The 12,901-nt window shown below is 48.6% G+C and overlaps 1 protein-coding gene across 1 annotated transcript in view; it reads right to left on the bottom strand.

The window, feature by feature from the left end:
• The window catches only part of VMP1 (vacuole membrane protein 1), a 168,263-nt gene that overhangs the window by 130,470 nt on the left and 24,892 nt on the right, over window positions 1-12,901 (bottom strand). The window contains exons 2-3 of the mRNA XM_081945481.1: window positions 9,850-9,951; window positions 1,963-2,098 (exon numbers count right to left, since the gene is read on the bottom strand). Coding sequence (XP_081801607.1) covers window positions 1,963-2,098; window positions 9,850-9,925 — 212 coding nt within the window. The 5' untranslated portion in view covers window positions 9,926-9,951. The remainder of the gene's footprint in view (window positions 1-1,962; window positions 2,099-9,849; window positions 9,952-12,901) is intronic.

Below are 12,901 nucleotides of genomic sequence, written 5' to 3'. Positions count from 1 at the left end.
TAGGCATGAAAGCCAGCTGGGTGACTTTCGCCCAATCACTTTGACTGTGAGTTCTAATCCCGCCTTAGGCATTAAAGACATTAAAGACACTAGTCTCGCTTTATGCATGAAAGCCAGCTGGGTATCTTTAAACCAACCACTAGGAGACGTGACTTCTAGTTCCGCTTTTATGCATAAAAGCCAGCTGGATGATTTTGGGCCAACCACTAGGAGACGTGATTTATAGTCCCGCTTTATGCGTGAAAGCCAGCTGGGTGGCTCTGGGCCAGTTGCTCTCTCTCAGCTCCACTGTCCTCACAGGCTTGATATTACAGGGCAAACAGGAAGAGGGAGGCATATGTTTGCCACCTTGAATTATTCGTAAAAACAATGAAGGCGGGGACACAAATAAAATAAGTAAATAAAAACAACCCTTTATATTGATTCGAGAGACCCGTGTTTCTCAACCTTGGCAAAAGGTTTAAGATGGATGGACTTCAAGTCCCAGAATTCCCTAGCTAGGAGTTGAAGTCGACCTACTTTCAACTTAAAGGTTGAAAAACACTGTTGCAGAGCAGGGGTCTCCAACCTTGGCAACTTGAATCCTGGAGGAATTCAACTCCCAGAAAGGACTTGAAGTCCGCCAGGCTTCAGGTTGCCAAGGTTGGAGACCCCTGCTATAAAGCAGGGGTGTCCAAACTTGGGAACTTTAAGACTTGTGGACTTCAACTCCCAGAATTCCCCAGCCAGCAGAGCTGGCTGGGGAATACTGGGAGTTGAAGTCCACAAGTCTTAAAGTTCCCAAGTTTGGACACCCCTGCTATAAAGTATAAAAAGGCCAGTCCTCTTAACCAGAAGTACTTCCTGTTTTATGTAAAAGGGAGAAAATTTATCTAATTTCTTGAACTAACCCTGTCCCAGGAAATTTGGAATTGAGTAAGTGGAGAGAGCCGGAGGACAAGGAGAAGGAAGAATAGACAGAGGGAAAAGTTTATGCCTTTCACCCAAGTTATGTTTTGTGCCCACACATCCTTTGGGAGGGGTTTCTGTTATGCCCCGCCAGTGGCCAGCAGAGCTGGCAGTAGATTCAGATAGTGAGGAGGTTGGGGAGGAACATGGGCCAGTGCTGGAGTCTGGGGAAGGCTCTGAGGAGGGCTCTGTGTCGGAGGCAGAGAGGGGGTCAGAGCCATATGCCAGTTATCAGCTGCCTTCAGAGTCAGAGATCAGTGAGGCAGAACAGCTGGAGCCTGTTCCCAGTGTGCGCATGCACAGAGTTGCCAGACGAAGGGAACAGCTAGGGCTGGTTAATTGTCATAATGGCATTGAAAGAAGGAACTTATCACCAGTCCTCATAGTTATGACATTCAGATAAAAGCCCTGTGTTGTGGCCGCCAGCAGACCTCGCAGCAGATTCAGACAGTGAGGAGGTTGGGGAGGAATATGGGCCAGTGCTGGAGTGTGGGGAAGGCTTGGATGAGGGCTCTGTGTCGGAGGCAGAGAAGGGGCCAGGGCTGTCTGACAGTTATCAGCTGCCTTCGGAGTCAGAGATCAATAAGGCAGAAGAACAGCTGGAGCCTATTCCCGATGTGCGCCTGCGCAGAGTTGCCAGACGAAGGGAACAGCTAAAGAACAGGGGTGGACTTGGGTCCACTTGGGAGTAAGGCCACAGGTGGATGGTGAATGGCCCCTCCCACAGGGGATAAAAGAGGAGTGAAAGGGGAGTGGAGTTTGCAGGAGACACTTAGTTCATTCCTGCATTCTTGCCAAGTATTGTGGCGTCTGAAAGATATCGGCCTGGCCACTCTCCAAGCCTGATAAAGATCGGTAGTTGTGAGTTATCTTGAAAGATGGTGGGAGAGGGAAGACTTTGCTGGAGAGGAATTCACTGTCAATTAAATCAAAGGGGTTTATGGGGATGAGGACTCGGCTTCGTGCTGCTGGGGAAGCCTCGGTCAGAACAGTTTCCTTCTCTCCCGGACTTACTTTATGGTCCACTCTTTTGCGTTGGTTAAAGTTTCCAGGAAGAAATACTGCAAGGTAAGAATTGGTTTTGCCCAGAGGACGATACTCTGACGTTCCTCTCGTTCTTTCCGCCTTTGTTCCCTCGACAAAGAGGACTCTGCAAACAGGAGAAATGGGAGAGAATGCAATCCTTGAGTTACAACCGTTCGTTTAGTGACCATTCAAAGTTACAACGGCCCCCGAAAATGTGACTTACGACTACGACCTTTGTAGCATCCCCATGGTCACATGATCAAAATTCAAAAGCTTGGTAGCTGACACGTATTTACGACAGTTTATGCCTTGGGGTCAGGGGATCCCCTTTGGTGATCTTCTGACAAGCAGAGTCAATGGGAAAGCCAGATTCACTTAACGACGGGGTTGCTAACTTATCAAGCTTCAGTGAGTCACTTAACAACTGTGGCAAGGAAGGTCGTAAAATGGGGCAGAATTGGCTTAACAACTGTCTTACTTAGCAGTCAAACAACTTAGCAACCAAAATTTGGGGCTCAATTTTTTTTTTCACTTAACCACTGTGGGTAAGTAAGTAAGGTTGCAAAATTGGAGAACACTCACTTAACAAATGTCTCGCTTAACAACAGTCAATCAAAGTGTAGGTCCCAACTTAACAACAGTCAATCAAAGTGTAGGTCCCAGGTTCAAACTGAGCATCACATTGTAACCGGCTGTAACCTGAGGGCATATATCGATCCAGTATCTGATTTTCATATAGACGATGCTGCAGTTCAATGGCTAGATGGCCCAGATATTGGTATCAAAATATAGATCCTTTTAACATTCATATTTTATAAAAAAAAGAATTAGTCCATGTCAGGGGTGTCAAACTTGATTTCATTGAGAGTTGCACCAGGGTTGTGTTTGACCTCGGGGGGCCAGGATGGCTGTGGCCAGAGAGGGTGTGGCCTGCTCCATGTCACTCATGTCGGGGGCGCCTGTGGAGGCCCGAGCACTCTGCCAATGAAAACGGGCTCCTGAGCTCCGTTTCCAACTGCTACAGCCTCCTGCAACATTGCCAGCAAAAACGGAGGTCACAGAGGCCCTCCCGAGCTCTGTTTTCGTTGGCAGAGAGTTGCAGGAGGCTGTAGGAGCAGGAAATGGAGTTTGGGAGCCCAATTTCGCTGGCAGAGGCACGGCGGGCCGGTCCCTCACTGTTTCCAGGGTGGCCCCGTGGGACAGATCTAAGCACCCTGCAGGCTGGATCCTTGAGCTTGACACCCCTCGTCTAGTTGAAATATTAATACATATTGCAAGTCCATGTACGATACGGCATAGGACCGTGATGGCAAACCTATGGCACGCTTGCCACAGGTGGCACAAAGAGCCCTCTCTACGGGCACGCCATTCGGCTGGTCTTCGGGTCTCTGCCGTGCATGCACGGGGTGGAGCGCATGCACGGATGCGTCCATGCATGCATGGGGAATGGGGCGCATGGGTGGGGTGGGGGCACTCTCATTGCATTTTGGGGCGCCCCCCACGACCCATTTTAGGCCTGGAAAGCCTCCTACACCAACCTGGAAATCAAAAATGGGTGGGGCGCATTCTTGGGGGGGGGATACGGGTGGTCATGCTCGCATGCGTGTGTGTGTGTGTGTGTGTGGAGCGTCTGCAGGGGGATTGCACACGCATGTGGGGGGGATGTGCCGGGGGTTTGCACGCGCACTGAATTATGGGTGTGGGGCGAAAGTGCCTGTGTGTGTGTGTGAGATACTGCACATGTGCACACACTTTCAACACACAACGATAAAAAGGTTACCCATCTCTGCTGTAGGCTAAATAAATAATTAAACAAATCCGCTTCTCCTACTGGCTTTTCTTATTGGAAGCCGGGCGGGAAAGTTGCAAATGGTGACCGTGTGACCAGGAGAATCCAGAAGGTAAAATACACGCCGGTTGCTAAGCGCAAACATTTTGATCACATGACTGTGGGAACGTTGCATAAGGGGGGGGGAGGCTGGCCGTAAGTCACTTTTTTCAGTGCCACTGTAAGTTCGAACGGCCACTAAACAAACGGCTGTAAGTCGAGGAGTACCTGTAGGCACATTGTACAGTTAGCCCTCGACTTACAACGGTTCATTTAGTGACCATTCAATGTTACAACAAGAATGAAAAATGTGACTTAGAACCGGTTTTCACATTTACAACCGTTGCAGCATCCCCATGGACACGAGATCAAAATTCATCACGCTTGGCAAAGTGACTCATACGGATGACGGTTGTAGTGGCCCAAAGTCACGCGATCCCCTTTTGCGATCGTCTGACTAGCGAAGTCAATGGGGAAGCTAGATTCACTTAACGACTGTGCTACTAACTGAAGAACTGCAGAGAGTCGCTTCCCAACTGGGGCAAGGGAGGTGGTAAAAGGGGGCCAACCTCACTTCACAAACGTCTTGCTTAGTGACGGAAATGTTGGGCTCAATTGTGGGATGGAGGCCGTGAAATGGCTCGCCTGGTTTTCTGTCACTGGGGCGAGAGAGGTGGGGGGTTGATTTTATTGTATTATACTATATTAATTTACTTGATGCTTTTTATTAGTTTTTATTGTTTTAAATGTGGTTTTATATTCTGTAAGCCACCTTGAGTTGTCATGGGAGAATAGGCGGCAATGTAAATTCATTCATTCATTCATTCATTCATTCATTCATTCATTCATTCATTCATTCATTCATTCATTCTATCTATCATCTATCTATCTATCATCTATCTATCTATCATCTATCTATCTATCATCTATCTATCTATCTATCTATCTATTGATCTATCTATCATCTATCTATCTATCTATTGATCTATCTATCTATTGATCTATCTATCTATCTATCATCTATCTATCATCTATCTGGCTGAGAGCGCGGAGAGCGCTGAAATAGAAACAGAAGGAAGGCTGTTTGGAGCGAGGAGAAGGCGGGGCTGCAATGGTGGTTACAGTGAGAACAGTAACACGGAGCGGAATAGCAGCATGGAGCGGACTGCGGGTTGCCCCAGGACGAATGGTGCAAGGTGAAAGATACTGGCATGAACAGCGCTGAAGAGAACAACAACAAAATAACAACAAAATAACAACAAAATAACAACAACCAAAAAAGGTCAGATGGGTGTGAGGCTTGAGGCGCAAGAGATTTGCAAGAGATTTGCATTGCTGTTGGCAACTAACCTAAAACCGGGGGGGGGGGGGGGAGAATAAGATATGGCTAGGAGTTGGTGAGTTAGCCGGGAGAGACCAACTAAAGGTGGCTATGGCGGCGGGTGAGGGAAAGGAAGGCTGCCATTGCCTGGACTTCTGCTGTTTTTTCCATCATACCCTGGCTGCTCCCAACGCCCCTATGCCCCCCCCCCCAGGCCTTGTCAACGCCAGCAGGGGACACCAAACTCTAACTGTAAGTCTCTGTGGACCTCTAGGAAGGAACCACCCTGAACCAGCGCGAATAATCTCCCACGTTTGGGTCACTTTGCCATGGAACATCCTGAACACCTTGAACAATCTCTCACCTTGTGGTCACCTTCGTCGTTTTATGCAATTTTATGTAATTGGGGGTATTCGATCATTCCCACCCCCTTCTTCTCTATCTAAATATTTTAACATCTCCTTCCTCCCTCTAAGACCCCGACTCATTAACCATCAACTTTTATGAACTTTTACCAACTTTCTATCAACCTTTATTAGCATCCTGATTCCATTGGACTTTTAACGAACTATTTATTCGAGGTTGGACCTGCTCCGCCTGCGGGAGGCCCCGCTCTCGCAGGTATGGCCCTTGGCTCTCTCAAGGGCCTGCCTTGATGACGGGTTTGTGAACCCCGAGAGATAGAAGAAACGGAGGCTGAGGGGCTTTTTATCCAGAAGTTTTTTATTGTTATTAAGGGGTTCCAGGGAGGGGGGGTGTGATAACCAGGCCGGGAGAGGCGCCAGTGCCAGTGCTAGACGGACAGGTGAGTCCGGAAAGGAAGTGAGCGGAGCGGGGGGGGGGAGGGAACAAGTGATTCCAATAGAGGGTTGTTTGATTACAACGGTCGCGGGGAGGGGGGGATGCGAGGACAAGAGAAGATCACAAGGTCGGTTGGGAGACCGTGGTTGTTGGCTATGCCCGGTCATTTGCACCAACCCCCGCAACCTAGGTGGCCAGGAACTACAGAGCCCGGGCCTACGGCTGATGCTTTGCAATGCAAGGTCCGTAACCAACAAGGCCCCCTTCATTAATGAGTTGATCTCTGAGGGGGAGCTAGACCTTGCAGGGATAACGGAAACCTGGTTGGGCCACGAGGGTGGTTTACCCCTCGTGGAAATGTGCCCACCAGGTTTCCGTGCATTCCATCAGCCTCGGGCCCTGGGTAAGGGTGGTGGGGTGGCGGTAGTTATACGGGAAGGTCTAGAGCCGAGGGAGTTCACTGTTCCTTAGATATCCGGGTGTGAGTCCCTTGGTGTGAAATGGGGCCCACGGAGGCAGTTGGGTTTGCTGATTGTATACTTGGCTCCTCGCTATACATCAGCAGCCCTGCCCGAGCTCCTCGAGCTGATCTCGGAGACGGCGGTTGAGATCCCCAGGCTTATGGTCATGGGGGATTTCAACCTGCCGTCGACGGGAGCAGCATCTGAGGTAGCTCGGGAGTTCATGGCTTCCATGACAGCCATGGGCCTGACCCAGTTAATTCAGGGCCCCACACATGAAGGAGGCCACACATTGGACCTTGTCTTTGTATCTGAGCAGTGGACGAGTGATCTGGGTAGAGGGGATTTTACTGTTACACCCCTGTCATGGTCAGATCACTCATGTCTCCGGCTTGACTTCCCTGGCGCTACCCCCCACCGCGAGGAGGCGGGACCAGACGGTCCACGCTGGTACCGCCCCAAGCGCCTGATGGAGCCGGATAGGTTCTAGACGGAGCTTGGGCCATTACCTGTAGCCCTGACCCGCGCTCGGTCGGAGGACCTAGCGGCCGCCTGGAATAGGGCGGCGGCTGGGGCCTTGGACCGGGTTGCGCCTTTGCGACCTCTCCTGCGGCAGCGACCCACCCGGGCTCCTTGGTATACCGAGGAGCTGAGGGTGATGAAGCGCCACAGGAGACGTCTAGAGAGCAGGTGGAGGTCCTCACGCTCCGAATCTGATCGAACACAGGTAAGATCCTACTTGCGGACCTACCTGGTGGCATTAAGGGCGGCCAAACGTAGATATTGTGCCACCCTTATTGCGTCCGCGGATAACCGCCCTGCCGCCCTGTTTAGGGTGACCCGCTCCCTCTTGTCACAGAGGACGCAGGGGGCACCCTTACAGGGCAGAGCAGAGGAATTTGGGGAATATCTGCAGGACAAAGTCGCTCAGATCCGGAGCGGATGGGCCCCACTCAGTGGACCAGATGAGCCGCCAACAGCGAGTCTTGTGAGACCATCCTGGGAGGAGTTTGATTCTGTTGCCCCCGAGGATTTAGATAGGTTGCGTGGACGGCTGCGACCCACGTGTTTAATGGACCCGTGTCCCTCCTGGTTGGTACTGGCATCTTGGGAGGTGACACGAGGCTGGCTTCTGGGCCTGGTGAATGCCTCATTGGGTGAGGGATCCTTACCAACCGCCTTGAAAGAGGCGGTGGTGAGGCCCTTACTTAAGAGGCCCTCACTCGACCCAATGGAGCTAGCTAACTATCGTCCAGTCTCCAACCTTCCGTTTCTAGCGAAGGTTGTTGAGAATGTGGTGGCCCAGCAGTTTCCACAACACCTTGACGAATCCGAGTATCTAGACTCACGCCAGTCCGGCTTCCGACCTGGGCACAGCACAGAGACAGCCTTGGTCGCGTTGGTTGATGATCTCTGGAGGGCCAGAGATAGAGGTTGTTCCTCTATCCTGGTCCTATTAGACCTCTCGGCGGCTTTTGATACCATCGACCATGGTATCCTATTGCGCCGGTTGGAGGGGATGGGAGTCGGAGGTACCGTTTTGCGGTGGTTCGGCTCCTACCTCTCCGACCGGAGGCAATGTGTGTTGACAGGGGGACAGAGGTCGACCCCGAGGCCACTCACTTGTGGGGTGCCACAGGGGTCGGTCCTCTCGCCTCTCCTGTTCAACACATATGTGAAGCCGCTGGGTGAGATCATCCGTGGTTTTGGGGTTGAGTATCACCTCTACGCTGATGATACTCAGCTGTATATTTCAACTCCAAACCACCCCAACGAGGCTGTCGAAGTGATGTCCCGGTGTTTGGAGGCCGTCGGGGTCTGGATGGGGGACAACAGACTTAAACTCAACCCCTCCAAGACTGAGTGGCTGTGGCTACCGGCACCTCGATTCAGCCAGCTGATTCCATCGCTGGCCATAGGGGGCGAGCAATTGCCCCCTGTGGAACGGGCGCGCAATTTGGGCGTCCTCCTTGATGCCCGGCTGTCAATGGATGACCATGTGGCGGCCGTGGCAAGGGGGGCGTTCCACCAGGTTCGCCTGGTGCGCCAATTGCGCCCCCTACTGGACCGGGATGCCCTACGCACGGTCACTCATGCGCTGGTGACGTCCCGCCTGGATTACTGCAACGCTCTCTACATGGGGCTGCCCTTGGGACGCGCCCGGAGACTGCAGTTAGTTCAGAATGCAGCCGCGCGGGCTGTGATGGGGAGTACGAGGTACTCCCACGTAACACCTCTCCTGCGCGAGCTGCATTGGCTACCTGTGGTTTTCCGGGTGCGTTTCAAGGTGCTGATTACCATCTTTAAAGCGCTCCATGGCACGGGACCTAGTTACTTGCGGGATCGCATCCTCCCACATACATCCCTGCGGCCAATACGCTCACACAGGGAGGGACTTCTCCTGGTGCCATCCACTGGACAATGCCGGCGGGCGACACCGAGGAGTAGGGCCTTCTCTGTGATGGGCCCAACCCTCTGGAATGACCTCCCCCCCGACCTTAGAACCACTTCTGACCTCCGCTCCTTCCGGCAAAAACTGAAGACTCACCTGTTCCGATTAGCAGGCCTGGCATAATTCAACTGTCCCTCCTGGCAAACGTACTATATCTGGTTATTTTATGGGTTTTTTAATTTACTGTATTTGTTTTTAGGGGTTTGAATTTATTTTATATCTGCTTTGTACAGTTCTTTTAACGGCATTTTAACCTCCTCCATGTCAACTGTCAACTGTACATATTTAATTTTATTGTATCTTGTTATATTTTGTATGAACTGTACACCGCCCCGAGTCCCTTTCGGGAGAGGGGGCGGTCTAGAAGCATTAAATTAAATTAAATTAAAAAATTAAATCTATCTATCATCTATCTATCTATCTATCTATCTATCTATCTATCTATCTATCTATCTATTGATCTATCTATCTATCTATCTATTGATCTATCTATCTATCTATCTATCTATCTATCTATCTATCTATCTATCATCCATCCATCCATCCATCCATCCATCCATCCATCCATCCATCCATCCATCGCTCTGTGTGTGTTTCTGTTCCAGCATAACTCTGGAACGCCTCCAGCAATTTCAACCAAACCTGGTACACAGATGATTTACTCTCTGGAAACAAATACTGTGGGAGTAAGACACCGCTAAAGCCCCTCGGTATGTGTGTTGTGTTAAGATACAGCCTGTTGTGCCTTAAAATGGCTTCTACTGTACTGCCGTAAAATGGCTTCTACTGTACAGCGCAGCGGAGTTGCCATTGTAATGGCTTCCCAGTACGCCACAAGGGGGCTCCCTCTAGTAAGGGGGAAAATCCAACATTAAAAATTACGTTTGATCCGGACATTTCCCCCTAATAAATAAATACCCAGGTTATCAAGTAGTAAATAAATAAAATGGTGGTCTTAAGTCAAGAATACTTGTTTCCTTCTGCAAGAAGGATTATTACCGACCCACCGTACCTAGAAGGCTTCCATTGACGTGTCTTTTGCTCATCGTGGTACGCCTCAAGTCACAACGTCTTCCATTCTCTGCCATCTCATAGGTCAGTCACTTTGCGGTGCCTAACATCAAAATTAAAACACAATCACCAACCAGAATTATTACGTAGAAATCAGCTTGATGGCAAAGAGGCCCATTCCGATAACCCGGGAATGGTTACAGGACTTGGGTATATCTAGCATAAATGAAAAGAAGGAGTAGGGGGGACATGATAGCAACCTTAAAATACTTGAGACTCTAGAAAGAGTGCAGAGAAGAGCCACAAAGATGGTTAGGGGACTGGAGGATAAAACATATGAGGAACGGTTGCAGGAACTGGGTTTCTCTAGTATAAATGAAAAGAAGGACGAGGGGGGACATGACAGCAGTGTTAAAATATTTGAGGAGCTTCTACAAAGAAGAGGGGGGGGGGTCAAACTATTTTCCAAAGCACCAGAAGGCAGGACAAGAAACAATGAGGAGGAGAGAAGCAATCTAGAACTAAGGAATGATTTCCTTTAAAAAAAAATTAAAACACAGATAATACATACAGTACATATACAACTGAATACAAAGGAGAGAAGCAATCTAGAACTAAGGAATGATTTCCTTTAAAAAAAAATTAAAACACAGATAATACATACAGTACATATACAACTGAATACAAAAAAAAGACAAAAGGAAAAGGAAAAAAAAACACCTATTACAGTGCATCCCCACCTCCTGGATACCTCCACCCCCTTATATTTCTTAGATATACAATATATTCCAATTGTGCCCTTATACCCTCCAAAACGACATATGTTCTTGACTAGGTTTATTCCGTTTGCTTTCCACCACCCTGATTTTATAAAATCCCCCCATATTTCATTATAATTACTTACTTTAATCATCCCCTTTTAAAGTTTAATTTCTGTTGTTAATTTATCATTTTTTGCCATACTCCAAATTTCATTGTACCACTTATTTCTTTAAATATCCCAATTTCGTCCCCAATATTTAACCATCACTAATCTAGCTGCCATTATCGAATTTACAATCAATTTCTTTTTTGTTTCATTTATATCCCATTTTTCCACCAGCAACAATAATGCAATCTCTAGATTTAGTAAGGAATAATTACTTAATGGTGTCCCAAAGGTGCTTATTTCAACAGGTAACTGGACTTTCTGGTTTTTCTTTGAAGACGTTTCACTTATCTTGTGTAACCAAGTGCAACCTCAATGGAACTGCATCAACATGGAAGGAAGTATGCAGTGGAGTACCCCAAGGCTCTGTTTTAGGCCCAGGACTCTTCAACATCTTCATCAATGATTTGGATGAGGGAATAAATGGGGAACTCATCAAATTTGCAGATGACACCAAGCTGGCAGGAATAGCCAACACTCCAGAAGACAGGCTTAAGATACAGAAGGATCTTGACAAACTTGAACATTGGGCACTATCAAATAAAATGAAATTCAATGGTGAAAAGAGTAAGGTTCTACATTTAGGCAACAAAAACGGAATGCACAGGTACAGTATAGGTGGTACCGTGCTCAATAGTAGTAACTGTGAGAGGGATCTTGGAGTTCTAGTGGACAGCCATTTAAATATGAGCCAGCAGTGTGCAGCAGCTGCCAAAAAAGCCAACACAGTTCTAGGCTGCATCAACAGAGGGATAGAATCAAGATCACATGAAGGGTTAATACCACTTTATAAGGCCTTGGTAAGGCCACACTTGGAATACTGCATTCAGTTCTGGTCACCATGATGTAGAAAAGATGTGGAGACTCTGGAGAGAGTGCAAAGAAGAGCAACAAAGAGGATTAGGGGACTGGAGACTAAAACATATGAAGAATGGTTGCAGGAACTGGGTATGTCTAGCTTAAGAGAAAGAAGGACTAGGGGAGACATGACAGCAGTCTTCCAATATCTCAGGGGTTGCCACAAAGAAGAGGGAGTCAAGCTGTTCTCCAAGGCACCTGAGGGTAGAACAAGAAGCAATGGGTGGAAACTAATCAAGGAGAGAAGCAACTTAGAACTGAGGAGAAACTTCCTGACAGTGAGAACAATTAATCAGTGGAACAGTTTGCCTCCAGAAGTTGTGAATTCCCCAACATTGGAAGTCTTTAAGATGATGTTGGATAGCCATTTGTCTGAAACGGTATAGGGTTTCCTGCCTAGAAGACCTCCAAGGTCTCTTTCAACTCTGCTATTGTATTGCATTGTATTGTATTGTATTAACCAAGCACTAAGGAAATTTCATTTTTTGGTTGCCACAATGTAAAAGTGTTAAGTGAACCACTGCTGTTATTAAGTTAAAAACATGGTTGTTAAGTGAATCTAGCTTCCTCGTTGACTTGCTTGTCAGAAGGTTGCAAAAGGGGATTGCATGACCCTGGGACACTGCAACCGTCATAAGTATGAGTCAGTGGCCCAGCTTCCAAATGTTGATCACTTGACTATGGGTTGTAATGCAATGGTTGTAAATGTGAAAGATGGTCATCAGTCACTTTTTCCATGCCTTTGTAATGACAAGTCACTAAATGAACTGTCGTACGTTGAGGACTACCTATACATCTCTGAACAGCTCCCGGAATTTTTAAGAACTTTTCCAATACCGTGTTTCCCCGAAAATAAGACATGCCCTGCTAATAAGCCCAATCGGGCTTTTCAGAGCATGCGCCATAATAAGCCCTCCCCCGAAAATAACCCCGCCCCCAACTATTTAAGAGCATGCGCAACCAGTTCCCGCCATTACCACGGTACCACCTTCCGGTACAGCTTGCGGGGCAAAAAGAGGGCTCGCCGCAAAAACAGCGGCAGGCGAAGTAAAATGCTTCCACCCCCCGCCCTTCCCTCCCATACAAAAAGAGCCCGCCGCAAAAACAGTGGTAGGCCAGCAATGCAATTATCCCCTCCCGCCTGTTCCTTCTCGCACAAAAAAACACACCCCACCCCAATGGTAAAGGCAGCCTGCCTGGTTCCCTTCCCCACCGACCCTTTAGCGAGGGGTGGCAGGTGGGGAGGGGGGGGGGAGAAGCGAGACGC

The sequence above is a fragment of the Natrix helvetica genome (genome assembly GCF_964273705.1).
Source record: "Natrix helvetica genome assembly, chromosome: 2".
Taxonomy (NCBI): Eukaryota; Metazoa; Chordata; class Lepidosauria; order Squamata; family Natricidae; genus Natrix; species Natrix helvetica.
Note: the sequence above shows the minus strand (reverse complement) of the source record. Positions and strands in the feature narration are given on the sequence as shown.